The sequence below is a fragment of the Mauremys mutica genome, chromosome 5, assembly GCF_020497125.1.
Source record: "Mauremys mutica isolate MM-2020 ecotype Southern chromosome 5, ASM2049712v1, whole genome shotgun sequence".
NCBI classification, from domain to species: Eukaryota; Metazoa; Chordata; order Testudines; family Geoemydidae; genus Mauremys; species Mauremys mutica.
Window position 1 is genome coordinate 13922683 of NC_059076.1, and position 27899 is coordinate 13950581.

At 43.8% G+C, this 27899-nt stretch overlaps 3 protein-coding genes across 8 annotated transcripts in view; 2 read left to right on the forward strand and 1 right to left on the reverse strand.

Annotated features, from left to right (window-relative positions):
* The window catches only part of CDKL2 (cyclin dependent kinase like 2), a 30356-nt gene extending 28609 nt beyond the window's left edge, over nt 1–1747 (forward strand). For 3 of the 4 annotated variants that reach the window (XM_045019301.1, XM_045019303.1, XM_045019302.1), the window contains one exon: nt 378–1747. In XM_045019301.1, coding sequence (XP_044875236.1) covers nt 378–437 — 60 coding nt within the window. In that variant the 3' untranslated portion in view covers nt 438–1747. The remainder of the gene's footprint in view (nt 1–377) is intronic. The other variant, XM_045019299.1, reaches the window with a different exon arrangement.
* On the forward strand, nt 393–27306 carry RCHY1 (ring finger and CHY zinc finger domain containing 1). Of its 3 annotated transcripts, none has more exons than XM_045019306.1 (9): nt 393–461; nt 17700–17819; nt 18756–18871; nt 20512–20590; nt 21169–21213; nt 21395–21453; nt 22652–22678; nt 23183–23303; nt 25584–27306. In XM_045019306.1, the coding sequence occupies exons 2-9, from the start codon at nt 17763–17765 to the stop codon at nt 25710–25712; spliced, it is 633 nt and encodes a 210-aa protein (XP_044875241.1). In that variant the 5' UTR covers nt 393–461; nt 17700–17762; the 3' UTR covers nt 25713–27306. The 3 variants fall into 3 exon arrangements, with proteins under 3 accessions (XP_044875241.1, XP_044875240.1, XP_044875242.1); XM_045019305.1 differs by lacking the exon at nt 393–461 and adding an exon at nt 16581–16709; XM_045019307.1 differs by lacking the exon at nt 393–461 and adding an exon at nt 17126–17618.
* THAP6 (THAP domain containing 6) lies at nt 9321–16519 on the reverse strand. The gene is made up of 5 exons (XM_045019308.1): nt 16474–16519; nt 15810–15916; nt 11251–11458; nt 10421–10546; nt 9321–9989 (listed from the first exon to the last, which is right to left on the reverse strand). The coding sequence occupies exons 2-5, from the start codon at nt 15887–15889 to the stop codon at nt 9735–9737; spliced, it is 669 nt and encodes a 222-aa protein (XP_044875243.1). The 5' UTR covers nt 15890–15916; nt 16474–16519; the 3' UTR covers nt 9321–9734.
* Nucleotides 27307–27899: the final 593 nt, after the last annotated feature.

A 27899-nucleotide genomic window follows, 5' to 3' on the forward strand; every position in this document is an offset into this window, starting at 1 on the left:
TCCTGTTTCCCGTTTTCAGGATTTGTTACACACAGCACATGGCTTACAAATGGGTGAACTGAGATGCAGAGGCTACAGACCAATACCCATGGTTACACAGTGAGTCAGTGGCAGAGTGGGAAATAGAACCCAAAAGTTTGAGCAGAAATGTTTTGGTCATTCTAGGCAAAAAGAAAAAGGAAAAAAAAAAAGGGTGAAGGATGGGGAAAACCCCATGTATGCTGATTTGCAATATGATCAGTGAAGAACCTGCCCATGTTCTATTGATATTGCACTTGGGACAGGCAGAAGGTTATTGATGATCAGTTTTGCTAGGCCATGCTGCTTTTAGGCTGGTATGTTAGGAATTACATGAATATTTGTTTTCTGACTGGCAGATATCGGGAACATCACTGCCAGATGCTTCAGAAGCCAGCTTCCCTCGAGTAGAACGCTAGCCCGGAGAAGAACTGAGGAATTGGGTACGTTTTTCCTCTGAAGCGTCTGTATTACTTTCTGCAGCTTAGCCTCTTGTTGCCTTTCAAAAAGAACACTTGACAAGGGCTGATACCTTTTGTGGGTTTACTGAAGAGAGAGCCTTCCAATGTTCGATGTCGCCATTTGCAGCATACGCGTGTTTAGAACGTATTTGTGCTGTTGCCAAGCAGGAAAGACCAGTGCATGACTTTGTGAATGGGTCTCTTTTCCTGTATCGTGCCGTGTAGTTCCATGCATATGTATCTTGATCCTCTAAGTGGATTTTTTTTTTGTGTGAAACTGACTGCAGGTGTTTGGCATTAGAGAGGGGGACGGAATCATTATGGAATTGTGTGTCTTCTGAAAAGATGGTTACCCAGCAATGAAACTAAGTCAGTGTGTTAGGATACTGACCAACTCCTGGCCTGGGGAGAAGAGCTGTACCCAGAGGTGGATGAGGTTTTGTGGGACCCTGGGCCAGAGTAAGTGTGGGTCTCTCCCCACCACTTCTGCATGCAGTCCCCTTCTTCCCCCGGCGCTCCTGCCAGGGAAATGGGGTTAGAGCGTGTGGGCTTATCCCACCCTGCCCAGTGGTCCTGCTGGGGGGTGGGGTCGGGGCGTGGGGGCTCATCCGCTCCCTGGCGGGCAGAGCGTGGTCAGGGTGCGTGCCCATTTTTCCGGGGCCCTCCCAATTGCCCGAGGCCCTGGGCACGGGCCCAGTGGCTAATCCACCACTGGCGGTACCAACAGCATCCAATACAGTTATCTTGTAAACTATTTGTCTTTAAAAACAACAACAAAACCATATTTATGGCCAGTGGAGAGCCCCAGGTCTCAGTGAGAGAGCGCAGGGTTACTAACACTTATGAGCCAAGAAAAGATAACTCCTACACTTGAACCTTTTTAAAGAAAAAGAGAGCTGGCAAATTTAACAGACCCAAAAGAGAGTGACGTACGGGAAACTTAGATAACAGAAGAAAAAATTCACTGAGACTACATGCTAAAGAAACACTGTCACCATAAAAATTGTCAATGGAAAATGTATCAATGTGCTATCAATAACGCCTACATTTAAAAGTTAAAACTGAATGAATTTTAAAAATCTAATATACTTTTTGTCATGTGTTTACTATTGTCATTTCACTAATTTTGGGTAGTGAAACGTAAACTGCTCGCTTTCCCTGACTGGTTCCCAGGCTCTGGCGTAGAACTGATGTATTTTGATTTCCAACTCTACAGGGGACTGTTTAAATTTTAATAAATCATGTTTTTGTGAAATCTTTACAAATCATCAGTACAGACATACTCGTGTTGTGGTTTTTTGTAACACCCTGTTTAATATGAAATACTAATTTTGGTCCTAAACGACTGACAACATCACTTAAAATATCAGAACTGTTTGAAGATAAATATTTGTGCATTGCCTGCATATCCTCATCTGTGTACCTCACCCCGCCAGCATCCTCCTGCAAATACTGACCCTGCTCCTGAACCATATTCAGTTGTTGGGAAGGGCTAAGGGATTACAGTATATAAAATCCACTTCAGAGATTGTTACCATCCGAAATCAAGAGATGTCTCTAGCATTTATATTGAGAATTTTTGAATGGTCTAGGATTCTGTAGCATTAGTGACTATAAATTGTTGAAATGGATCTGACAGCTGCTTAAAGAAATACCGTCAAGTTGAAATCTCGTCAATTAAAGGAAGTGCATTAAAACTGGTTTCTGGTGTTTCAGCTCTACCAGTTGTTTTACAGTCACATTTTCCTGTTTGTGGGTTGTGCGTGTAGGTTATTTTTGTAGGTTTTTTTTTATATATCTTCCTTCTTTCTGAAGAAAAGACTTACACAAATAGGGGAACTGACTGACTTTGCAGAGCGAATGGTAAAACTGATTATATACACAGCGCTATCAAATGCACAAAGTAAATAAACTGCAAAAAGGAAGAACTCATGTTTGCTGACTTCTTTCAGTTATAACAACTTTTTTATAGGTTACTTTTCTAACCGGGCTACGGTGGGAACTGCTGGGGGTTTGGCACTCTTGAAAAGCCTGTTACTTGTTTAGGAGCCTAAGTAAGGACTTAGCCTAACTTCTTAAGCTGGTGTCTTTATAAAGTCCTCACCATAGTCATGGATACAAACTATGAAGACAGAAGCATGACTTTTAAATTGGTGTCTCATTTTTGCCCGGGCGGGGATTGTTTTTTTTACTTTGCGTTATTACACAATTTCCCGCCATTCTTGGTTTTTTTTAAAACTCTGAAGTCCTAGGTGCATTTTTGAAATAGCCTCTCAATGTAAAGGATGTGTGCAGGTTTCTGTCCAAAAGGAAAATGTATTTCCCATTTTGAGAAAAATAAAGATTGTTCTAGTCTATACAGATTTTATACTGTACTTGTCACCATAGTTCTGAGCACCTTCTGATTGTGCACTGAAGTATGTGACTTACATCTGTCGTGTGGTTTGTTCTCTTTCAGCCTCTCCCCAGGTGGAGAATTGTGTGCGTAGTGTACTGTTTCGTTTTGGTAGGGTGTTTTCCTTATGTGCACACTTTTCTGTATGTGTGTCAGAGAGGGCAGGTCACAGCAGTGTGCCTTGTACTTGGAGCAGAAGGTGGTGAGGTTTGGAAGGTCCCTTAGTTCCTGGGTGGAGTTTGTTCCTCAGTCTCAGACCAGCTTCTTCAGGCAAAACTCTGTGTCCTGTGCAAACAAAGCTTTACTCTTATGGTAGAAAGTTCTGTTGTGCCAAAGGGGCGGAGTTATCAACCATGGTCCTCCTGCCAGGGCTTTGGGTGATCTTTCACTATCCTGGGCCCAGGCCATGGAGTGCCTTGAAGATGGGGACTGAGACCTTGAACTTGATATGATATTCTCTGGGAAGCCAGTGTATGGAGTGGCGGCCGGGTCTGAGGTGTTTTGTGGTGGCCTATGTAGCTGAGGAGATGCTTTCTGTACTAGTTGGAGTTTCCTAAATGCTGAAGGCTTCATGCCCAGGTATATGGCATCACGGTAGTCCAGATGGGAGGTGACAAAGGCGTGAATAACTGAAGCCCGGTCATCGTTCTCTGAGATAGGATGCCGTTTCCTAGCCAATCGGAGGTGGTGGTAAGTGTTAATCACAGTTGCTGCTATATGAGAACTTTGCGTTAGCAAGAAATTCAGGACCCTCCGAAACTAGACTGCATTGACCAGTTGTGGGTGTGTGCCTTCAACCCAAGGAGACCGCCCCACAGCTACAAATTCTTCAAAGTGCTTCCTTCTGCCCACCAGCATCACCTCCACCTTAGATCATAGAATTGGAAGGGACCTCAGGAGGTCATCTAGTCCAGCCCCCTGCTCAAAGCAGGACCCAAGCCCCAGACAGATTTTTACTCCAGTTCCCTAAATGGCCTCCTCAAGGATTGAACTCACAACCCTGGGTTTAGCAGGCCAATGCTCAAACCACTGAGCTATCCCTCCCCCTGGTTCGGCTTCAACCAGCTGTCCTTCATCTGGGAGCTGATCTTCTCCAGGCACTGGGCCATCTTGGAGGTAGTGGGGGTGGTCAGATGTGGTGAAAGATGGGTAGAGCTTGTGCCAGTATTAGTGCTTTAAATGTAATGTGTTCTCAACCCAGAGTGGATGAGGTTTATTCATATTTGGAGGATGGCATTTGGTCTTGCCACAACACCTGGAAGATTTAGTACACAACCGAGACTAGCAGTTCTCTAGTGGGACGTGGATAACATTTATGATAAAGGAAGCAGGCGTTATGATTGGCCTTGATCTATCATCGGGCTCTTCTAGCACCCAGCTCTGCCCAATGACCTCCATTAGCAGGTTGCGATGCAGGATTGGGGACTGCATTAGTAAATGTATGAGGACACCCCCCTTCAGATGTGGCAGCTTATTTTCCAGAGTGGTCCTAGAGATCTTTCTGTAGCTCATTTACCACTGGGAGTTGGTTTGGGCTATGATGCAGGTAATCATGGAACTGAAACTGCTGCATATTAGTTGCTGCTCTTACAAACAGCCCTGGGGCTTTTGATAGCTGCTGTTTGGTACCGGAGATCTTCAGGCGAACACACAGGGTGTGGGTACCAGTGTACACAAAGTGTTACAATAAGAACATTGAGCCCTTTCTCAAAACGCTGTCCAAAGGTGGCTGTGTATTGAGTAAATGGCATGTGCGAGGTGACACAGCCAGTTAAGTGGCTGAGCTGGGAACAGAACCCAGGTTCTCTGCTCCTACTCCCATGCCCCAGTGGTCTGGGCTGCTGCCCTTACTGCTACATCACATACGTCAGGTTGGTTTGTCTTTTACATTTTGCTTTTGTTCATTCTTCCTGTACCTGAGGATGAGATCTCTCACCCAGGAGCCTGAGAGTGAAGCGATGGACAGTAACTCCCCCAGTGTATATAAAAATGTGCTGTGTATTTCATTATCAATACTTTAATGCAAATATTTATCTGTATGTTTTAGTGATATTCTGTTGGTTTAATGCAATGTTACCAGTTTTTTTATTGTGCGCCTTATAGTTCACTTCCTTGTTTTTTTGTCATAATTCTTGGACTCTGATATCCGTTTCCCTTTTTGAGGAGGCGGAACAGTCACTGCCGTTATGGTGTGTTCTTAGCTTTGTGCCTCAGCACTGACTTGGACAACTCCTTGCTGAAAAACGTTTCTTGATCTTAAAATCAAAGGTGGTTTGTTTTAACTCTGCTCCCAATGTATGTCTAATGCGAATGTGCTTGTAGATTCCTTCATATGATCAGCCACAACTTATGATTTGTTGGAAAAGAGAATAAAAAAATGATAGGGTTTGAATGGGATAAAGAACAAAAATGAGTGTTCCCCTGTGTTCACTTATCTATGGAGTGGTTAGTTTCCTGTGCATAGTTTGGTATAGGTAAGTGTGTGTGGTAAGTAAAAACAAGAGAGCATATTCCTAGGGCAAGGCCACCGCATTGATTTATTTTGTCTGTCCATAATGGAGTCCTCTCTTCTATTCCTCCACAGGGAGGGAATTTACACATGTGAGCGAATTGGGGGGAATTATCCGTGAAAGCCTCAGGCTACTTGTGATGCGCAGAGCCTTTGCAGAAGTGAGGTAGATTCCCCTCGTGCTTGCTCTGTGGATAATGCAGCAGGCTGCAACTCTCTGGGTATCCAGTCAAGATCCAGTTCTGTAACCAACCTACATACAGCGCTCCTGCTGCAGTCAGTCGGCGGGATTATTGCATCAAACACAACCATAAACTAGCGTCTTCCTGCCCCAGGGCCAAATCCTGACCGGTTGCTCAGAAGGCAGTGGTAGCTGTTTGTGTGCAGCAGGAGCAGAGTGTGGACTTCAGTTTTGAAGAGAAGTGGCTAATCTGTCTGATTGTGAAGGGCTGGATCTCACTCCTGTCTCTTTCCTGGTTACAAACAGCTTGGAGATCATCTTCTGCTAAGAATCTTGTGTGTGTTTTTCCCACAGTGTCCTCCCCACACCCTTTACAGGCTTGTGCAGGCCCATATTTACAGTAAGCCACAATCCTCAGCTAGCTTGGCCAAGGAAGGGGGAAAATGGAAGGGATCTTCCCCTGGTAGATTCCTCTAGGCTCTGGCTCTGAAAGTCTCATTCTGTCTCCCACTCTTCCTTCCTGTGCCTATTCTACCTTCTGCCTAATGAGTCTCTTAGCTCTCCTCAGCCCATCCCAAGCCATCGATTAGGCACAGCTCTTCTTAATTGTGTCTCCTCTAGTGCAGCTAATTGGAGCTGCAGTGACCAGAGTGCTAGATCAGCTGCTGTTGTTCAGTGGGAGTTAGGTGCTTAGATATTCCCTATCAGCGTAGTATCTGAGGCCCAGATACTCAAAAATATTTAAGTACCTAGGGGGAGACACTTGAAATTGGCACAGTCTGGGAGAGCGTTGCTGAGATGTTGCCATCTCAGGCCTTTAACAGCCGCTCTGATTAGTGTCAATGTGGAGAGGTGCTGAAAGCCACTCTTTAGCATTGCTAGGGGCTGGAGTTGTGCTGCTCACCCCGGCTTGTGCCGTGGCAGCGCTCAGAAGGAAGGCTGGTAGTGCCAGTGTCTGGGAGCAAACTGAGCTGGCGGTGTAGGGAAACGCGGCTTCGCATGGAGCCGGGGGTTCAGGCGCCAAGGGGAGCAGATTCAGCACAGGCTGATAGAAGGCTTACCAAGAGACTGGCAGTCGCCATTGAGTCAGGGTCCCCTCTCCCAGGTGGAATGCAGACATGGTTCAGTTGCAATACTCCAGCTGTATTTTAACTCCCCTCATCCCTGTCCCTTCAGCTTGGGTTAATAACCCTCCGAACTCATCAGTGCTGACAAGCATCCCTGAGCTGCCCAGACAGCACAGCCTCCCACGTCAAGGCAATCTAGGGGAGGGATATCTGCCTGATGCCCTCAATGTTCTACCCGGAGAGTGTGGTCTCCTAGCCATATCTGTTGCGGAAGCTTAGACTAATGCAGCTTTTTAGTTGTGTGAAAGATCCATGTCCAGCTGTCTGTGCCTGGGGGACAGTTATAATACCCTAGGGCATATTATGGAGGCAATAAGAAAAAGTCCAAATAACCCCATATAATGTCTTTCCATTTTTTACTGTCCCTGATCATCATAAATAGATCACTGTATTAAAAACATAGAAAGTATCTTCTGGATTGAATAAAACACCTGTTTGAAAATATTTAGGGAAAGCCACAATGCATCTTCGCTCCCTTTCCTGCTATCAGCATAAGGGCGTTTTTTGTGTGTCTTCTCCTAAGAGCAAAGGATTCTTAACAGCCTAGATCCTGAACCTAGAAGCCATCATGCAAATGTGGATATTGCGTGTGTGAATTATCAATGCTACTGCATAGTGCAGAAACTATATACAGCGGAAGGCAATAAAAGTTGCCTTAGGTGCATTCTTACTCTGCAGAACACTGTGGGCTCCTGTAAATACATTTAAACTGGTTTTATAAGAACTATGGATGCTGAACTGAAACAAGTGTTATTAGCAGCTTCCCCGTTGAGCACACTACACCGAGCCCTTGAGCACTGAGTTCATACGTTGTTGTTTAGCTCATGCTGTACTTCAGTTTCCCGCTCTAAAAAAACTGCCCAGAATAGCTACCTCTTTCCCACCAACACTCTTTGCAAAGGGCTTACGTTTCCTGTTCATAATGCACCTGAACTCACTCCAAATTGATGCAAATCTTAGACTAGGAAAATCTTCTGGAAAATGCCACGTGCTGACTGCAGAATTAGTGACTGATGCCTTACACCTAATACATGCACGATACAGAGAAGAACAAATGATCAATCCAGGATCTTAAAACATCCTGGGGCAAACTTCACCTGGACCCCTGAAAGAACAGCTGAATGTGAAATCATAGGAGTGGGATGGACGTCATAGAGACCAGTGCCTTGCTGTTGCAGACAATCACCTCGTATAATTCCATTCATAAATTTATCAAGCTCCATTTTGGGAGCTCTGCACATGCACTCCAGGGTAGTAAAGATCCAGATTAAGGCTGTCGATTAATCGCAATTAACTCACATGATTAACTCAAAAAAATTGCGATTAGTCACAGTTTTAATCACATTGTTAAACAATAGAATACCAATTGAAATGTATTAAATATTTTTGGATGTTCTTCTACATTTTCAAATATTAATTTCAGTTACAACACAGAATACAAAGTATACAGTGCTCACTTTATATATTTTGATTACACATATTTGCACTGCAAAAATGATAAAAGAAATAGTATATTTCAATTCACCTCATACAAGTACTGTAGTGCAATCTCTTTAATCGTGAAAGTGCAACTTACAAATGTAGATTTTCTTTGGTATATAACTACACTCAAAACCAAAACAATGCAAAACTTTAGCACCTACAAGTCCACTCAGTCCTACTTCTTGTTCAGCCAATTGCTAAGACAAACACGTTTGTTTACATTTATGGGAGATAATGCTGCCCTTTTCTTATTTACAGTGTCACCAGAAAGTGAGAACAGGCATTCGCATGGCACTTTTGTAGCCAGCATTGCAAGGTATTTACGTGCCAGATATGCTATAAACATTCATATGCCCCTTCACGCTTCAGCCACCATTCCAGAGGACATGCTTCCATGCTAATGATGCTCGTTAAAATAATATACATTAATTTGCAACTGAACTCCTTGGGGGAGAATTGTATGTCTCTGGCTTTATTTTACCCGAATTCTGCCATATATTTCATGTTATAGCAGTCTCGGATGATGACTCAGCACATGTTCATTTTAAGAACACTTTCGCTGCACATTTGACAAAATGCAGAGATGGTACCAACGTGAGATGTCTAAATATAGTTACAGCACTCGACCCAAGGTTTAAGAATCTGAAGTGCCTTCCAAAATCTGGTGTGCGATGAGGTGTGGCACTTGCTTTCAGAAGTCTTAAAAGAGCAACACTCCAATGCAGAGACTACAGAGCCCGAACCAGCAAAAAAGAAAATCAACCTTCTGCTGGTGGCATCTGACTCAGATGATGAAAAGAACATGTGTCGGTCCACTCTGCTTTGGATCGTTATCGAGCAGAAGCCATCATCAGCATGGACACACGTCCCCTGGAATGGTGGTTGAAGCATGAAGGGACATACGAATCTTTAGCGCATGAAGTAGGCAGCATTATCTCCTGCAAATGTAAACAAGCTTGTTTGTCAGAGCGATTGGCTGAACAAGAAGTAGGACTGAGTGGACTTGTAGGCTCTAAAAATTTACTTTCTTATTTTTGAATGCAGGGTTTGGGTTTTTTTAATATAATTCTACATTTATCAGTTCAACTTTCATGATAAAGAGATTGCACTACCAGTACATGTATTAGATGAAGTGAAAAATACTATTTATTTTGTTTTTTTACAGGGCAAATATTTGTAATCCAAAATACATATAAAGTAAGCACTGTGCACTGCTTTAGTCCTGATTTGTACTCTTAGGGCCTCACTAAAGTTCTGCATTATGAAATCTAAGCTAGAGGTGCCTCACCCTGCTAATCCGACAATTGTTTACATTTATATATTGTCTTTTGTAGCTCGCACTCCTGACCATTACCACAGCCCTCAGAGACCAAGACACCTTGTTAGATAAGGGAGCTGTGTCCCAGGAGCAAGGATCTTGCCCAGATGGTATCTTTAGAGAAACGGCTTCTCCAAAGATCTGGCTGGTCCTGTTCACTGAGTGCTGATGGCCAGCCTAAAACATCCCACTTCTGAATGTTGAGCTTAAGGAGCTTTTGCAGCTATTCCTGCTAGAGTTACTTCAGTTGATAATCTTCTCCTGTGTGCCTGCCTCACACCACTCCCAGCAATAAACATCCAGTTTACAGGCTGTTTCAGGGCTGATTAGACATTTGTTCTCCAGCTCCCGGATCACCGTCCTCAGTGATTCCCTGCGTTGTCGTTCTCTGTCTAAAGTGTTCCTCAGATGTTCCTTGGCCTCTTTGAGCTCACTGATTACCTGATCTAATTTACACTTCAGTTTCTTTGGACTGTCCATTATGCTGTAACTGTGCTCCTGGAAACAAAATTCAATACATTAGACATTCTCACCTTTCCCAAAGATCTCAGATTTCCACATGTTCTCCCCATTCACCAAGAAGGGGTTAAAAGACTGTTTAAAAAGCCAATCCCAACTCCCATTAGCAATCACTTTTTGCAAAACCATGTGGAGTGTGTAAAACCAATCCTTCTAGCTAGTTACTCCACTACGGCTTAATGGTGGTGGAACAATGTATAAGCAATGGAGCTGCCCTTACTGGTGAACAGTAAATTTGAGGGAGATGCTTGAACTGATGCTCTAACACAAATGAAAACAGGGACACTGAGCCAAATGCACTGGTGACCTAAGAGGATGCCATTCCCTGCTGTTACACTGGCAGTGAGTATGCCCCACGGTGTTGAAAGTCTGCTATATTTTGTTGGGTTCAAATAAGTCACTTTACTTACCAAGATGAACTGGGAATGAAATTCTCCTGTACTGGAAGGCGAATCCACCAGCTGGTGGTTATGAACTGTTACTGGCAGTGTTTTCAGTGGGGTGTTTCGTCGGCCATGAACTTTTCCTCGTCTCCGCTGTTAGAAATATATATTTCACACTTCAGTTATTGAGATAGAAACAGCAGAAAGAGATGGGATTGTGCAGGCTAATGTGTGGCTGTGGTGTGCTGGAAGCAGGGGGAAAGGTGAAGTGAGGAGTAAGTCCCTTGCTGAATTGGGATGCTAAAAGCTATTTGTTAAATAGTTGTTGCAATGACAGACAGACATCTCTAAGGTGAGGAGCTCTCCTGGGTCCCATCTAATAGGAGCTTTCCAGCCCAGTCTTTTTGGTATGTTGGGAATTTAATGATATTGATTTGTATTAGGAAGCCCAGTAAAGGATCAGGACCTTATTATGCCAGGTATAAAGCAAATCCCCGCCCTGAAGAGCTCACAGAATAAGCGTTTGGCTAGACTTGAGGTAATCAGTTTCACTTCTCATTTTATGTACTTGACCAATTCTTGTTCGGACTCACAATGGTTATTAAAAAAAAGCCTTCAAGGACATATCCTGCACTGTTTCCTCAGACAGGTCTGCCTGAGTATTGAGAGACAGAACAGGCCCAGAAAAATGCTAATCTTTGGGCACAATATTTTTCCACCTCTTCTCCTGTTACCTAGTGATATCCAAAAGAAGAAAACATCTTCTGAGTTCTATGTAAAGTGCAGGGAAAAGCCTGCCCATGTTTGCCAATACAGTTAAACATAGGAACAATCACCTGTAGATTATAAAGACCAACCTGGAAGTGAGAAGGCAATTCAAAAATGGAAGGGATGACTCCAGGTTTGAGCCTGATGTTGGGACCTCTTGTGTCGAAGTCTGACTTCTTAAAGTGGCGCGAACATAACACATCTGCTTTCTTAGGCTCCCACATGCCTGCAGAGTTCACATCGAGCCTTTTTGTGGCCAGCACCCACCTTCTTTTGGCCTCCTCATCGGTGGGGAATCTAGGACAAGTGTGCAGACAGGAAAGCAAGTTGAATAGATAGCCATAGTCTCTCTAGCTTTTACTTAAGTATCTGTAACTCGTGATTGTAAAAGGGCAAACTTACAGGTAGCTTTGTGATCGCTCCTTCAGGCAATGTGTCGCCTGTGTGTGATTTTATGCAGGGTGACACCCACGCCCTACTCTACCCAGCCATGTCCCGCTGAGGTATAGAGCACTGCTAGCACTGCCTAGCAGACCCCTCCTCGTGCTCTGGTTACAGAGCCAACCATGTTATGACCTTCTGTGCAGGAAGAAACGGGCTGTGTCCTCCCCAACAAGCTTTTCAGTCAAATTAATTCACTTGAAGCCTGTTTACAGTAATAATTCATCAGTTCTCAAGGAACTGACCTGGTAAATACAAACTGACAGAGGTGGGTTCAGTTCTGCAGCCAACGTCATGACTGTTTCCACTGACTATTTCTATATGGCCCTTCATTTCAGAGATTCCAGACACTTCACATTTCATAAGACTATGAACTGATTTCCCCAACATCAATTTTGGGTAGGGTAGAAGTGATTAGTTTAGACATAAATATTCCTCACTCAGACGATATGAAAATGACTGCTCTATTTTAAAGGATGACACATACATAGTGAATCTTTTGAGGTATCTAGTTCTGTGAGTGGAAAAAAACACATGAAATGAAGTTTTTAAAATTTCCACAGCCACAGACCCACACCTGAATCTGGATTATTTTGACTCTTATAACTAGCATTACAAGAATCATGTTACTTTGTGGCTACAGTGTTTAGAAGATGATTTATTTTGGCTGAGTCTAGGATGAGACAGAGGAAAGCCTTAAAATGTTTCTTTGGATAATCATGGGATACACATCCTGTGATAGGATTAAGTTTTCTGCACCCTTTCATTGTGCTAATCGTTATTTCTAAGATACTATTGCCCAACAGGACAGGCATTTGAATTCATGTGTATTTTGGAAAGAAAAATACAAAATACAATTTTGATGGCGAGAAGCAGCCACTCTAAATAACTGGGTTTACAAACAAGGCAGCATGTACGAGTAAGGAGAAGAAATGCCAAGTGAATGAGTTACATAAGAACAGCCATACTGGGTCAGACCAAAGGTCCATCTAGCCCAGTATCCTGTCTTCAGACAGTGGCCAATGCCAGACACTTCAGAGGGAATGAACAGAACAGGTAAATCATCAAGTGATCCATCCCCTGTCGTCCATTCTCAGCTTCAGGCAAACAGAGGCTAGGGACATCATCCCTGCCCATCATGGCTAATAGCCATCGATGGACCTATCCTCCATGAATTTACCTACTATATATACTTGTTCATTAGCCCATTCGTTAATAAGTCAACCCCCAAAAATGGATAGGTAAAAATAGCAAAAACTGTGTGACCCTTTCATAAGCTGACGCTATATTTCAGGGGTTGGAAAACTTTGGCTTCCGGACGTCAGGGTAAGCTGCTGGCGGGTTGGGATGTTTTGTTTACTTGGAGCGTCTGCAGGCATGGAGCCCCTCAGCTCCCTGTGGCTGCGCCAATTCTCGCAGCTCCCATTGGCTGGGAATGGCGAACCGTGGCCACAGGGAGCTGAGGGGCTCCATGCCTGCAGATGCTCCAGGTAAACAAAATGACAATGTATTAGATATTCAATTAAATGATTCCATAGAGTTTAAAATCATCAAATTTTGGTGTAGACCCGTTTATAAGCCAACCCCCCGCTCTTTGATGCATCACTTTTTTACCAAAAATATTCGGCTTATGAACAAGTATATACTTCTTTGAACCCTGTTATAGTATTGGCCTTCAAAACACCCTCTGGCAAAGAATTCCACAGGTTGACTCCGCATTGTGTGAAGAAATACTTCCTTTTGTTTGTTTTAAACCGGCTGCCTATTAATTTTTATTTGGTGACCCCTAGTTCTTGTGTTAGGAGGAGGACTAAATAACACTTCCTTATTTACTTTTTCCACACCAGCCATGATTTTATAGACCTCTATCATATCCCCCCTTAGTCGTCTCTTTTCCAAGCTGAACAGTCCCACTCTTATTTATCTCTCCTGATACAGAAGCTGTTCCATACCCCTAATCATTTCTGTTGCCCTTTTCTGAACCTTTTCCAATTCCAATATATCTTTTTTGAGATGTGGCAACCACATCTGCACGCAGTATTCAAGATATGGGTGTACGAAAGATTTATATAGAGGCAACTTTATATTTTCTGTCTGATTATCTATCCCTTAATGATTCCCAACATTCTGTTCATTTTTTTTGGCTAAGAGATTATCTTTATTGGAACAAATATAGACTACGGTGGCTATTGCAGAGAAGGCTAATAGCATGTGCAGAAATAGACCCTCTAGGGCAAGGGTGGCCAACCTGTGGCTCCTGTATAGACACCGACTCCGGGGCTGGAGCTACAGGCACCAACTTTCCAATGTGCTGGGGGGATGCTCACTGCTCAACCCCCGGCTCTGCCACAGGCCCTGCCCCCTCCCCTAAGCCTGCTGTGCCCTCGTTCCTGCCCCCTCCCCCAGAGCCTCCTGCATGGGAGGAAGCAGCTGATTGGAAGGTGCGGGGAGGCACTGATTGGCGGGGCTGCTGGTGGGTGGGAGACACTGGGTCTGGGCGGTGGGAGCTGCTGAGGTATTACTGTGGCTCTTTGGCAATGTACATTGGTAAATTCTGACTCCTTCTCAGGCTGGCCACCCCTGCTCTAGGGTCTATTTTAATCCATATTTGGACAAAATTTAAGATAACTGTATTCTGGTGGTTGTGTTAAGTTGGGCAGAACGTAATGCAATAGCTAGAGATTTTTTGGCTAATTCTTCTTTCAGGTTCCCAATGTGCAGGGCAGGAATTAGTTAGAAGCTTTAATATCAGAGGATTTCTCCACCCTGCTCACCTCACTTTGCCTGAGACCATCACACTGGTGGAATAGCAAACCAGAGAGAGAGAGAAAGAGAGAGATCATTCCCCATACACTCCACTAGCAAATGGAGTTGTCCCTGTCAGGTGTTCTGCAATCTCTGACTACTGTCCAGAATGGAGCAGAGTTATTCACACCGCCCACTCTGAACAGAAGGTACTTTCTATAAGTTCCTTAATAAAAGTGCTCAGATGGGGTAAAGCGCCATGGTTAGCGATGAAGGCAGTTTATAGGATCCTATGGAACTATCTTTTGTTATTAACACTTTCTCTGTCTTTGGGTTTCCACCTAAATGCCAAGTTTATCCACACCCAGCTTAACCCCAATCTTCTATGTTAGATAACCAGGAGAGAGAAAATAACCTTCTTTGTTCACTTTTAATCAATTTGATTATAAGTATCTTGACTTTATAACTGACTCAATAAACAAGACATGGTGAAAGTCGGAGTATCAAAGGTCTGGGCATGAGCTATTTTAATGGCTAATAAACTATCTGTTGCTGAATTGTACCAAGTTCTCTCTTTTTGGAGTGTGCTCTGTATTTTCCCTTATGAAGGTTGTTACTTTAACACTCTAGAAGCCAAACATTTTCAAATGACTTTACTATGAAATGTAAACATTTCCCCCTCTTTGAACCACAGGTGAAGGCAAGCAGCTTGAGCACAGAAAAATCTTGAAATGTACAAGATTAAAATAGGGCAAGGAACAAAAACAGTGGAATGATGATACTTTCTGTGTGCTCATTATTTCATTTCTATCTTCAAACATATTTACAAAGTTTTATTATTTTCCAGATGAGGTAATGAATGTGTAGAGAGGCGGTAAGAGACCAAAGCTACAAAGCAAGGTCATGCTCCTGCAAGCATCTCCCTACAGGGGGAGGTCCTACCCCACCATGGACCAGTTCCAATGAGCAGAGTCCAAATCAGTAGCACTGGGATTAGCACCTGGATTTTAGAGTAGCAGCCGTGTTAGTCTGTATCCGCAAAAAGAACAGGAGTACTTGTGGCACCTTAAAGACTAACAAATTTATTTTAGCATGAGCTTTCGTGAGCTGCAGCTCACTTCTTCGGATGCATAGAATGGAACACACAGACAGGGGATATTTATACATACAGAGAACATGAAAAGGTGGAAGTATACATACCAACAGGCAGAGTCTAATCAATTGAGATGAGCTATCATCAGCAGGAGGAAAAAAAACTTTTTGGAGTGATAATTAAGATGGCCCATAGAAGGTGTGAGGAGAACTTAACATAGGGAAATAGATTCAATTGGTGTAATCTAGCTCAGGGACCATGGAACTGGCTCACATCTGCCCCTAGGTTCACATGTAGATAGGAATCCTACTTTAAAAAAATATGCAGAGAAGGTGTAAAGCAGCCTAGTAACGCAAGTCTGAACCTTACACGTGAAACGTTAGTCCTCGTAGCTTGGAATTCGGCAAACATCTAGACGCACATCCGATAGCCGCGCAGCTCTTCACCATGGCACTGGGGGGGGAACTGAGGCTGAGCTGGGAAGGAAATGGCGTAAGTCAGTGATGGCACCATTGAGCCCGGCGCACTGACTCCAGCCCCTGCATGTGGCGTAGGGGGACCAGGCAGCAAGGGTGAAAAATCGGGGTGGGGGTGAGAGGCGCCTGTATGAGAAAAAGCCCCCAAAATCGGGACACCTGCTCACCCCAGGGGCGTGACGGGGCGCGGACCGGCCCGTGACAAGCGAACGCAGCTAGGGTGACCAGATGTCCCGATTTTATAGGGACAGTCCCGATTTTTGGGTCTTTTTCTTATATAGGCTCCTATTACCCCCCACCCTCTGTCCCGATTATTCACATCTGCTCTCTGGTCAGCCTAAACGCAGCCCCCCGGGTTCGGGTTCATTGGCCTTTAATACGGGGGGGGGGGGGAGTGTTAGTCGCGTGCTAATTAACGGGATGCAAATCAGGTGGGAGCTCCCTCGGTTACTGTAACGACGTCACCCCCGCGCGGCTGGAGACTTTACACGGGGGGGCAGGGAACCGGCCCGGCGCGCGGCAGAACCCGGGCTGGGGATGGGGGAGGTTCCGGGTACCTGGGGGCAGCGGCGCTTCCTGCTCCGGGCTCTTCGCTTCCGCCCCGCTTCCCCCACCGGAAGTCCCGCTCACGGCGGAGGCCGGAAGTGGTTGGAGGCGGCGGCGGCGGCGCTTCACCATAGAGAAGGGGCGGGCGGGCAGAGCGGTTCCGGTGGCGGAGCGGTTCCGGTCAGCGGCGATGGCGGAGGCCGGCGGGGCGGGCTGTGAGCACTATCGCCGCAGCTGCCTGCTCCAGGTGGGCCCGGGGCGGATCCTCCCGCGGGGCCGAGCCCAGCGGTGGCTGCCGGTCTGCGGCGCGGGGAGCGGGGCCGGGCTCGGTTCGCGCTCCGCTTTCCGGGGCCCTGGTCCCTGCAGCCCGCCGGGCTGGGACCGTCCCCGCCGCCGGGGCTCGGCCAAAGAGCCGCGTCGCGGGACTAGGGTGACCAGGCAGCAAATGTGAAAAATTGGGATGGGGGGGAGGGGTAATAGGAGTCTGTATATAAAGACCCAAAATCAGGGACTGTCCCTATAAAATCGGGCCCTCTGGTCACCCTGCGCGGGACAGGCCTGAGAGTGGGCAGCCCCTGGGCCCCAGATTCCCACAAATCACCCACCCCCGCGGCTTCTAGTTCAGCGGGGCAGCCCTGGGAGTCTGTGTCAGCAGCAGCCGCCGGGAGTCCGGGCTGGAAGAGTCTCCCTGGCTCCGTAACTTTATTATCTCGTCTGTGGTTTCTCCTGGACTGAGCGAGGCAGGCGGTCACAGCTGCCCCCTGTGCTCCTAGGACTAAACTAGATGGGAAACCCTAACTTCAGAACCCTCCTTTGGTGTGTTGTGAGGGCCAACCTGCTGCCGCGGCACAGGGCAGCTACACCCATCATTCGTCTGTTATACTGGGGCGATGGACCTTTAGGGTTGGAAGCATTTGTTGATGGGGGAGTAAACCTAGCTTGAAGCATGCTCCAATGTACACTTTCATTTTCTGTCAGTGAAAGGATACCTTCCCTTTCCCTCCCTCTCTGTTCCCAGTCATAGCAAGACATTGCTCTTGGGAGCCAAAATCAGATCATTCCCTCCCTCTGATACCTTATAAAGAAGAGACCAAGCTCGTGCTGTCACTAGTTCCACCAAGCTGACCTAGTCTAGTGTTTTGAAACATCTAAAAGGGTAAATGAAATCTAGGCATCCTCATTAGCTGTACCTTAATTTTGGTTTCTTCAAAGTTTGTCTCTTCTTTATTTGTTTCAGGCTCCTTGCTGCGGTAAGTTTTATGTTTGCCGTCTGTGTCATGACAGCAAGGAAGATCATCAGATGGATCGTTTTAAAGTAAAACAAGTGCAGTGTGCAAAGTGCAGAAGGATCCAGCAGGTAATGGTGTATACTTTAATCTTTTCACTACGCTGTGACTGTAATTGTTATCGTCTGAATGGGATTATAAAACACAGATGCTTAATAGAGGGTCTTAATTTTACTCTGCATGCATGGGGGTGCATTTCTCCATTCCTTCAAATGGTAAGATAAGACTAAAGGGAATTCCTACATTTTAGGGAAAGGTTGCATTTATCCTCTTTCCATACCTAGCCACTTAACATTAAAGGAGGAGAAAGGCAGTTTCAGCTCCTAGCAAAACTAAACACTCTAGCCTAGCTACAGAACATGGTTAAGATTACAGACTGAAACTCTTACAACCAGGTCCCTTGGCTTTGTTACATTTGTAGTGTGGACAAGACCTTAATGTGTCTCCTGTAGCTTCTGATCGTTCCCTGTGTTCCTGCAGGTAGCACTTCCACAGCAGCACTAGTAAGTGTGGAGATAGGTACTATAGAAAACTTAGCTAGATAATGAAACTTACAGCCGTATCTGTTTCATTCTGCTGTTTTGGTTTTTCTGGACCAATGCTGTGTACAGGACTTGTGTCTAGATTTGATTCCCCCTTCCAATATACTGCCACAGTAATAAAAATGCAGGCGGGGAGGGTGATGGGAGAATATAGGACTCTTATCTCGTGTCCACCCAAACTAAGTGGCTTGACCAAGTATGGCAAATCCTATAGTCCTATTTCTCAGGCTTATTCTGTGAGACAAAGTTTGAAGTCTAATTCCTTAGACAGCATGTAAAATGTCCCCAGAGAAGACTGTCTGAAAGTATAGGCTCTGTCATGTGGGACAACAGACTGTGCTCACCAAGTCTTAAGTTTAACCCTAGTGACAATGGCCCATTAAAGTGCTACTTGAAGAACTAAAAGAACCCCCCTTACCCAGCAAAATGTTGGTAGTTGCTTATGTAATGTGTATGTACTTCTAGGCTCAACAGAGTTGTGAGGATTGCAGCAGTGTGTTTGGAGAATATTACTGCGGTATATGCCACCTGTTTGACAAAGACAAGAAGCAGTATCACTGTGAGAAGTGTGGCATTTGTAGGTACTGTATTTAAAATTATTAATATTTTTTCTTCAATGTTTGTTCATGTTTCCAAGTTTACAAAGCAATTCTGCTTAGGTTGGCTTAAATATTGGTAACTTTAAAATATAGTATTTGAAATTGAAATTATGCATTGTGTTTAAGAATTCAGGAGGCTAGAGGGCAGCTATGAGTTTAAAAATAGGTCTTGCTTAAAGAACACTTCAAAAAGTCATTCCGTTATTTTCATATAGTGTTTTGCCTCTGAGTAATGTAGACACGAGAAAGTTTAGGGGGGTGTCCTTTTATACTGACTTTGCATTAATAAAGGGAGAGTTATGTCAAGTAGTGACTTGTTTAAAAGCTTTCTGTTGCTTTAAAACGCCTAATTAAAATGGATTTTCCTAAAACAATTCTGATTGTAGGTCTTAAACTTCATGATTCCCTTTTGTTCACTAAAATAAATCTTCTAGTGATGTTGCACAGGTTTAATGCAGTCAGGGAAGGGAAAAATTTCCCCCCGATCCTCTGTTGCATATTCTGCATTCATTTCATGTGGAGAACGCCGAAAACAGAATATGCAGTAGAGTGCTGTACTGTGGGTAAAAGATCTGTAATGTTTTTTGTAGGGGGGGAAAGACTTCTTAATTTCCCACTGCTGCAAAAAATTGTCCTTTAAAAAGATCTACACAAACATCTTGAAATCTTGGTGGCTGAATTAAGTTAATACTGTTCTATGTTTAAATTATAGCAGCATCCTGCAGCAGACCTATGCTATACATTTTCATCTAACTCCTCTGTACCACTAATTAATATTAAGGAAAGCAGTCTTAGAATTTCTGACTTCCACAGCTATAAACATGTTGGTGCTAATTTCTCCTCATTTTAGAGAGAACATTAACATGATAGTTCAGAGTCTTTGTTTCCAGAGATTGGGTTTCAGAGATTCCTAAATGCATGACTTTTGGAGAGATTTTTACTGTGTTTATGTAATAGAAAATGTGTAAAACAAGTGTCTGTTTAACCTGTGCTAATTATAGTTACTTAGATCTATTGTTACTAGGAAATAACAGGGGTAGCATCTGCAAATCTGAGTCTAATAATGGATTTTTTGAGACGCAGGGAAGCAGGCTGCATAGTGGAGATAAGCTTTTCCTTCTGATGTAGCTCAAAAATAATTAAGGTTTGATCTTTAAAAATGTGTCTGAATACATAATGGTGGGGAATGATTTTAGTACAGGTACAGGCATCTGTTGAAGCAGTTTCCTTGCACTAGAGCTATAGTAAATGTCTGCCATTGCGAAAATTAATAAGTGCTAAAGAGGGGGAAAAGTTGGTGGCTACCATAAAACAAAGGCCATCATCTTGAAAATATACTTTATCTTAAAGTTGCCCTGGTTACTGTTAAATTAAATATTCGTAAGTGTCACTTTTAAAGGCTCGAAGGAAACAGTTAAAAATATTGAGCTTTGGACAGCTCTTTGTGTAATAAGTTTCACTTCTTAACTGCATAAAATGTCACAGTCCTTTTAAAATAAAACATTTTCTTGATCTGGGAGAGAAATAATCTTTTCTAAGTGTGAAACTTTTCTTGCAGGTATTAAAATGTAAATTGTACAGGAATTGGCAAACTATTCCTAACCAACTGCCTGTCTCTTTAGGATTGGTCCAAAAGAAGACTTTTTCCATTGTTCAAAATGTAACTTATGTCTAGCCTTGAGTCTTCAAGGAAAACATAAGGTATGAATGTAATACTCTATAGTTTCATTTTAAAAGAACACAGCTCCCCCCATCACTGTGTTTATGAAAACGAGAGCTGGTACGTCCTAGCTAGACCCATGTATAACACAGACCAGTGCTGTGCATACTTTCCTCCTTCCACTAATGTATCGCAGTCCTGAACAGCAACATTGATCAGCATTGGACTTCTGTATCACTTCCCTTGCAATGTGAATCCCATGGAATATACTCTTTGAAATTTCATTGCACATCTGGAGGTCCCCGTATCAATGATCAACTCTTCTAGAAATGTTTTAAGATTCTGTCAGTTTGATTTGCCACTTTCCTAGTGTGGTCTAGTAGTTTCTTTTTTGGAAGTCCCATAACAATTAAAAAAAAATTAAAATTGGAAATTTTAGCATTCACAGATTTTACTGGAACCCCCTTTTTTGGAATTTGAACCCATGTTTGGGGTAGTAAAAGGTTTCATGAAACTTTTATATATTTTAAGGAAATGTAGATCCAAGTACTTCTATTATGCAAGAATCTACATTGAGTTTTCTTTCCTGTTAAGCTGTCTTTTTTCTTTCTTTACAAAGTGCATTGAAAATGTCTCCAGGCAGGACTGTCCAATATGTTTGGAGGTAAGGGTTTTTTATTTTAAATGTTTCAGCTATTAAAAGTTTACTTGAAAATAAATTCTATAACTTAATTGTGTACCTACTGAAATATTTTTTTCCTTTTTTTCTTGTGGCATTGACTTTAGTGTTCTGGGTGTGTTTGGTACTTGGGAAAATACATGCTAATTCTTATGTCTTGAAACAGGACATTCACACCTCGCGTGTCGGAGCCCATGTTCTACCGTGTGGACACCTTCTTCATAGGTAAAGCTATTTCCATAGAATCCTCTATCAGAGATAGAAATATCTGTTGTATATTCCAGTCCATCTCCTCACTAATGCAAGCCTGATTGTTCTCTGCTGTCTTCAGTTGCGTTCCGAATGTCCCAAGCAATGGGGCTTCCGTCCTTTCCCTTGGAGACTACTCCCCAACCCAGTAAAACTTCCTAACAGAGGTGCTTCCTTGATGTTCATCTTACATCTTCCCTTGCTTAATTTATTCTTGTTACCACTTGTACTCCAGCATATCACTCTAAATAACATCCTCCTTGATGCAGTCTGTTGTGCCATCCCCTCACTCTGGCCCTATAATGAGCAGTGTGTGACTGGAGCCCCATGAGGAGCCCAGTTGGCTCTATGAAGGTACCCCCTGTGGAGCTTTTTGGAGGGTCCAGGACTCAAGTTGTCTCTTAACCAGTCTATATATTTAATTCTTAATTTTCATCCTGCATTGTCCTGGTGTCCACTGAACATTTCTATTGCTCTAGGAAATCTTTCCAGTTTGTCATTAATTTTTATGCTGACATGGTGCTCAGAACTGAATAGATCACTGCCGGAGGGTGTGACACAACAGAGTCATGTATTTCCTTCATGTCCTGTGAATCGATGCAACTGTATATTCAACCCAAAATGTCCTTATCCCTTTTTTGTTTCTGTTCGCTATTATGTCTCACTGGACATACCTTTGAATTTCTTCTATTCCTAGGTCTCCTTCTTCATTGCTGTTTGCCAGGCTCCCCCCACCCCACTGACTGTACGTTGTAGATTAACATTCTCCAGATGGAGCAGCATGAATCTTCCCTAACTGAACCTGGCTTTGTTCTGTTCTGCCCATCTCCCTGACTCTCTCTGATGTAGTTCTCTGTCCCTGTCGTTGGGAGTGATCTTGAATCATCTGCAAGTTTCATTCCCACGCTGTTGACTCCTTCCACCAGTTCACTACTGAAGATGTCAGAATAGGACCGTAACACGTTCTGGTCTCCTTGGGTCCAGCTAAACACTACTTTTTGGTGCTTGGTCCCTCTTTCCACTACATACGAATTATTTTTTAACCATAGCTCTTTGGCTTGCTCGCTCTTCCTTCAGTTGAAGTCAGCCCCACTTTTCTGTCCCGAGGGTTTAAAGCACAGTGACTTCACCTTCCTTGTGTAGCTACTAATGTGGCCTTGTGTTTTCTTTTTAGAACTTGTTATGAAGACATGTTAAAAGAGTGAGTATTCTGACCCCACTTCTTCCTAAGTACTCTGGCAATGCAGACTCCTGAGCTGGAGAAGTAAAAATTGCTTTGCTTTGCCAATCCAGGGCCAAGTGATTTAAAGGCAACTGTTAACAAAGCAGTCTCTCCTCAGCTACTTCCAACAAATGCTGTGCAATGTGTCCATGTTGTACATCACCTTTCTCATTGACAACACTGTCATAGAATCCCATTCATAAATGTATCGACTACATCTTCAAGCTAGTGGGGTTGTTTGCCCCACTGGTCCTGTGGGGAGGCTGTGCCAGCCCCTCACTCCTCTGATGGACAGAAGCCTTCTGCTCCTTCCAGCCGAAATTTATTCATGGGCAGTCTATCCCCATTGGTCTTTGTGCCAACGTTGTCCTTTACATTCAATAGCTCTTCCTCCTCCCTGGGGTTTTCCTCCCCATCCTGATGTATTTAAACTGACTCTGCCACACCAGCATCTTCCTGACTTGTATTTTATCTCCTTGCCAGAGGTTACCGATGCCCCTTGTGCATGCACTCTGCTTTAGATATGTCCAGGTACTGGCGACAATTGGATGATGAAGTGGCGCAAACCCCTATGCCCACGGAATATCAGAACATGATGGTGGAGGTAAATAGCAACGCTTTTCTCACCGTGCCCCCTTCCAGTCTCCCTCCATTATTGGCCACTCTCTGCCCACCTGTTAGCCGGAGTAGAGAGCAAGCGGCTCTCTCTCTCTCTGAAACAAAAGGTAATGTTACCCTTTGGCATGATGCAGAACAATTGTTTCTCATGTTCAGGGGATAAGGTGACCAGCTAGGTGAAGAACTATGTTGTTCCTTACCCACCTGCACCTGGTATAGCATTGCACTAGGCGGGGGGTAAGGGAGGCCGGGGGAATTACTCTTCTGAAACATCAGACAACCCCAGATCAGGGAGCCACTGTCCTCTGCAGGAGCAGGAATGTATGTTCTCATCCCATTTCAGGGTGAACATACTGTTTGTGCAAAGCACTCGGACGTTTGCCAGTGTTAGAGTGGTAAATTGAGTGCTGCTATTCTAGCCAAGGGTAACTCAGCCTTTGACATCCACATTGGGCCTGGCTTCTGCTTGCTAGTGAGACTTAAATTAGGATCAGGGTTATGTAACTTATTCCAGCTGCACCCACAAAGCCAGCGCAGATGCCCCACTTCCCTAGTGTTTCTTGGACTGAGGATGGTTCTGCTTTTTTAGTTGATGTAGAAAAGAACGTATTTCCCAGAATGGATTATCTGAAGTCTCATAGAGCAGCGTCAGGGAGCCCTCACAGAGGGAATTAGTGTAACCAGAGCTTTGTGTCCTCTCCTGTCTTCATCTGCCGGATTGTCTGGGAAGGCCAAATTTGTTATGCATCTAATGCAAAAAATAAAAAGGTATTCAAAGGTGTTAAACAGCACACTTATCTAAACCATATTAGTAAAAAACAAAATTCATAATATTAAAAAAGAAAATTTGCAGTTTGAAAGGTCCTAAACATAGGGCACCACATGAAATTAATAATTCAACTTCGCCAGTTATAATTGCCGTTTAAAATGAACAGGAAATCAAAAAAATATATATTATATGTAACAATATAAGTACAATAGAAATTAAGATCTATAACCAGCATTATCCCAGTGTAAAAACGGCAACCTAAGGGAAAAATAAAACACAGACAGCCTGCCGTAAACAAATCAAGCACAGATGGTTCCGTAAGTGCTCAGCTGAAATAAACCAGACCACCAGTGCGGGAGTTTGGCCCCAGCTAGTCATTAGAGAGTTGAAGGAGGTGGTACTGCTAGGGACATGCTATGTGCTGTGAAATATCACAACTTCTCGGTGGAGACAACACCATGCCAGGGGAGCCTGAACCTCACCTTTCTGACTGAGACTGGGACCCATGCCTTATGGCCACGTGTAGAAATAAAAATGTAACAGAAGTCGTGACAGACAGTGAGAATCACTGGTGGCCAATCTCATTGCACCTGTCCCTCCCTTGCCCATTAACACCGCTGACTTTATACAAAGGAAAATAGAGCAATTGGTGCCCATTGTCCAACTAATAGCCAGGCAACAGACAACTGAAAACAATACTGTACCAAAGGAGGTGAGGTTGGGGCCCCTGGTTCATACTTTAAGCCTAATATTAATAGACATTCAAATAATTACCACCACTGTGGTCTTAAAAATGTGCTGCTAAATAATAAACTTAAAAAACCCCATAACACCTCCCCCCAAAGAATACAGATACTACAAATACTAATATAAAACAAAAAATATGGCTAAACCCTAACCCAACATGAATAAGCACACACAAACCCCTCATTTAAAAAAAGAATTAAAAATATCAAAAACAAAATATATTAAATAAATCAACAAAAATATAAAAAAAATAAAATACACCTTTACCCAGCTATAACGCGACCCGATATAACACAGGTTCACATAAAGCGCGGTAGCAGCGGGGCTCTGGCGGCCCTTTAAAGGGTCCGGGGCTCTGGCTGCTGCGGGGAGCCCTGGGCCCTTTAAATCCCATTGAAGCCCTGCTGCTGCTGCTACCCCGGGGCTGCGGCAGCAGGGCTCACCGGCGATTTAAAGGGCCTGGGGCTCCCCGCAGCGGCTGAAGCCCGGAGCTCTTGAAATCACTGCCAGAGCCCTGCCACCCCAACCCCGATATAACGAGGTTTCAGCTATAACACGGTAGGGATTTTTGGCTCCCCACGACTGCGTTATAGCGGGGTAGAGACGTATCTAAACCAACTAAAATAAAAGAGACAAACTGTTTATATATAAATAAAATAAAAAGACATCTAGTAGTAAGCAAGTTTTGTTCTAGCCACAACGTTTTATGCAGCCTCCTGTTTGTCTTATGGCCACTCTCTTTTATTACAGATCCTTTGCAATGACTGCAGCACCCGGTCCACGGTACAGTTCCATATCTTAGGCATGAAGTGTACAAGCTGTGAATCCTACAACACTGCTCAAGACGGAGGATGCAGGATGGCTCTGGAGCAGCAGTGACTAACACACACATCATGTGTTACCGGAAAGAAAACCATCCTTGTTTGATACGGCTGCTAAGGCACACTGCAATGTCTCATCGTACAAATGGTTTCTCTGTTCATGTCCTATCACAAAATCCCAATTCAGGCTCCTTAGGAGACCGTCACCCTCTGCTGTTAGCATATCCTACGATTCCCACACTGCAGTGGTTGTGAAGTGCAGATCCATGTCAGAGTGCCTGTGAGATCTCACGCCTTTGCTTTCTACGGTGATGCTCCGTGGAGAGCGTTCTTGTCTGGTGGAACTTCCCCTTCCGTGGTGCTGCGCATCACACACACTGTTAGTTCTAGAGAACTGCAAATTTTAGAGGAGAGCTCAGCTCTCTTTTCTACCACACTGTATAGATACATATTTCTAATCAGACGATTTATAAGCAATAGCTGTCAGAACTGAACTGATTCTATGGCATCTGAGGGCTCTGACCAGATTCTGTGGAGGCTGTTACTTCCAGGAAGAGAGGGCAGCAAGAATGGACAGATACCCATTCTGCATAGAAATCCGTGGGGAGGGTCAGTAGCTTGGAGTGCTATCTTAAGGAAAGCTTAAGTATTCAGTCTTTTTGGTAAATAGATTTTGTTTGTAAGTTTATTTGTAGGTGGATGAAGTCTGGGAAGTGGAGGTGACTATAGATGGAAGAGGAGTGATGGTATAAATCCTTTATCTTCATCTACAACTCCTATCTACAACCTGCACAAAGTGAAAACGGGCAGGTTTATTAATGTAAAGCAAGGCTACTGTGTGTCAAATTAGTGTGGGTATATAACACTTTAAAAGCTGTTGCTTCTCTACTGATTTCTCGGGGGAACTAATTTCTCCACATCCTAGTTCCTTTCACCTGCTGCAATTACACTAGCTATTGATTTCTCTCCACCCCGAAGGCCCTGATGCTGAGAAGTCTTACCAACATGCTTCCTTTAAATGTGCCAGTGGTCTGTTAACTTCAGTGAGTCTACTCAGGTGCAGGAAGTTAGGCATGTGCATTTCTCTTTTCAGGATTAAGGCCAAAAATAGTTCCATTGATTCTGCAATTTTGCAAAAATTCTCCAATTTAGGGACACTCTCAGGTGGCTTAGGCCCAGTCTTTGCTTTTGTGGTTCTGTTTTCATGAAACTAGATCTTACAAAACAATTGTTAAAATATACTGAAAATAGTTCCCTCCAGAGCGTTGGCAGTCTGAATACTGCGGGATGGCCCTCCTTTGTGAGAGCCAGTGTGTGAAAGTAGCTCCAGGTATATATGAAAGATCTTTGTCTCTTTCATTGTCAATACAGAAAAATCACAAACCTAGCTTCTCACTATATAGCTTATTTTTTAAACTTGTTCTAATTATCTAAAGTGTCACTAAAATTTTATTTTTCGTCTGACTGTCCCTTTATGCTCAAAAATACTTCAACTCTTAAGTGGTGTGCGGTAGTATTAGTGTATCCTGCTACTGAAATTTAAGCGCATATACGTAGGTATCTTTTTCCTAAAGCACTTTTCTCAATGCCATAAATTAATGTATTTGGATGTACAGTAATATCTTTAATAAAGCAGATTATAGTAAACTCTTCATTATTTTGGTGGTCGATGTTCCTGGGAAGTGTCAAATGAGTTTGAACTAAAATAGGATGTTGTAAAAATACAGTTTGACAGTTAATTTCAGTGGCAATGATGGATTTTTCACTTCTCTAGATGCTGGACCCACTGGCGTGGGAGAATGTGACTACAGCCAGAATACTCGTTGACTCAAAGCTTTTATACTAGATCTGTGCTGTGCCTTTTGACCTGCACAGTTGTTTACGCTGGAAATAGTTTTCCAGCAGCTCATGTTGTTCCTCAATCTCTCCGTGGCAGTCCCCACAGCTACACTGGACTCCGCATGCCTCCCTCATGAGGTAATTTGACGTTTTCTCTGCAGTTCTGACAGTGTGCAATAAATGTGACGCTAATAGTGCTATGGAAGGTTGCAACATCCATAGTTCGTAAGTTGCAAATTAAGCACAGTTACCTTGACCTCTGAGGTATGTCTAGGCTGCACACTCCTTTCAGCAGCACTAGAGTACATAAACGATACACACCCCGAGCATGGACACAGGTAGAAGTATAGACAGTGAGACACAAAGACAGACCTGAATGCTGTGGGTACATACCCTACTCGACTCT

Coding starts and splice junctions, on each gene's coding strand:
- THAP6 (XM_045019308.1), bottom strand. CDS start 15,889: ATGGTGAAGAGCTGCGCGGCTATCGGATGTGCGTCTAGATGTTTGCCG. Junction 11,459..15,809: donor CGAGGACTAACGTTTCACGT/GTAAGGTTCAGA, acceptor CACTTGTCCTAG/ATTCCCCACCGATGAGGAGG. Junction 10,547..11,250: donor AATTGCCTTCTCACTTCCAG/GTTGGTCTTTAT, acceptor TATTTCTAACAG/CGGAGACGAGGAAAAGTTCA.
- RCHY1 (XM_045019305.1), top strand. CDS start 16,653: ATGGCGGAGGCCGGCGGGGCGGGCTGTGAGCACTATCGCCGCAGCTGC. Junction 16,710..17,699: donor GCCGCAGCTGCCTGCTCCAG/GTGGGCCCGGGG, acceptor TATTTGTTTCAG/GCTCCTTGCTGCGGTAAGTT. Junction 21,214..21,394: donor ACTGTCCAATATGTTTGGAG/GTAAGGGTTTTT, acceptor GTCTTGAAACAG/GACATTCACACCTCGCGTGT.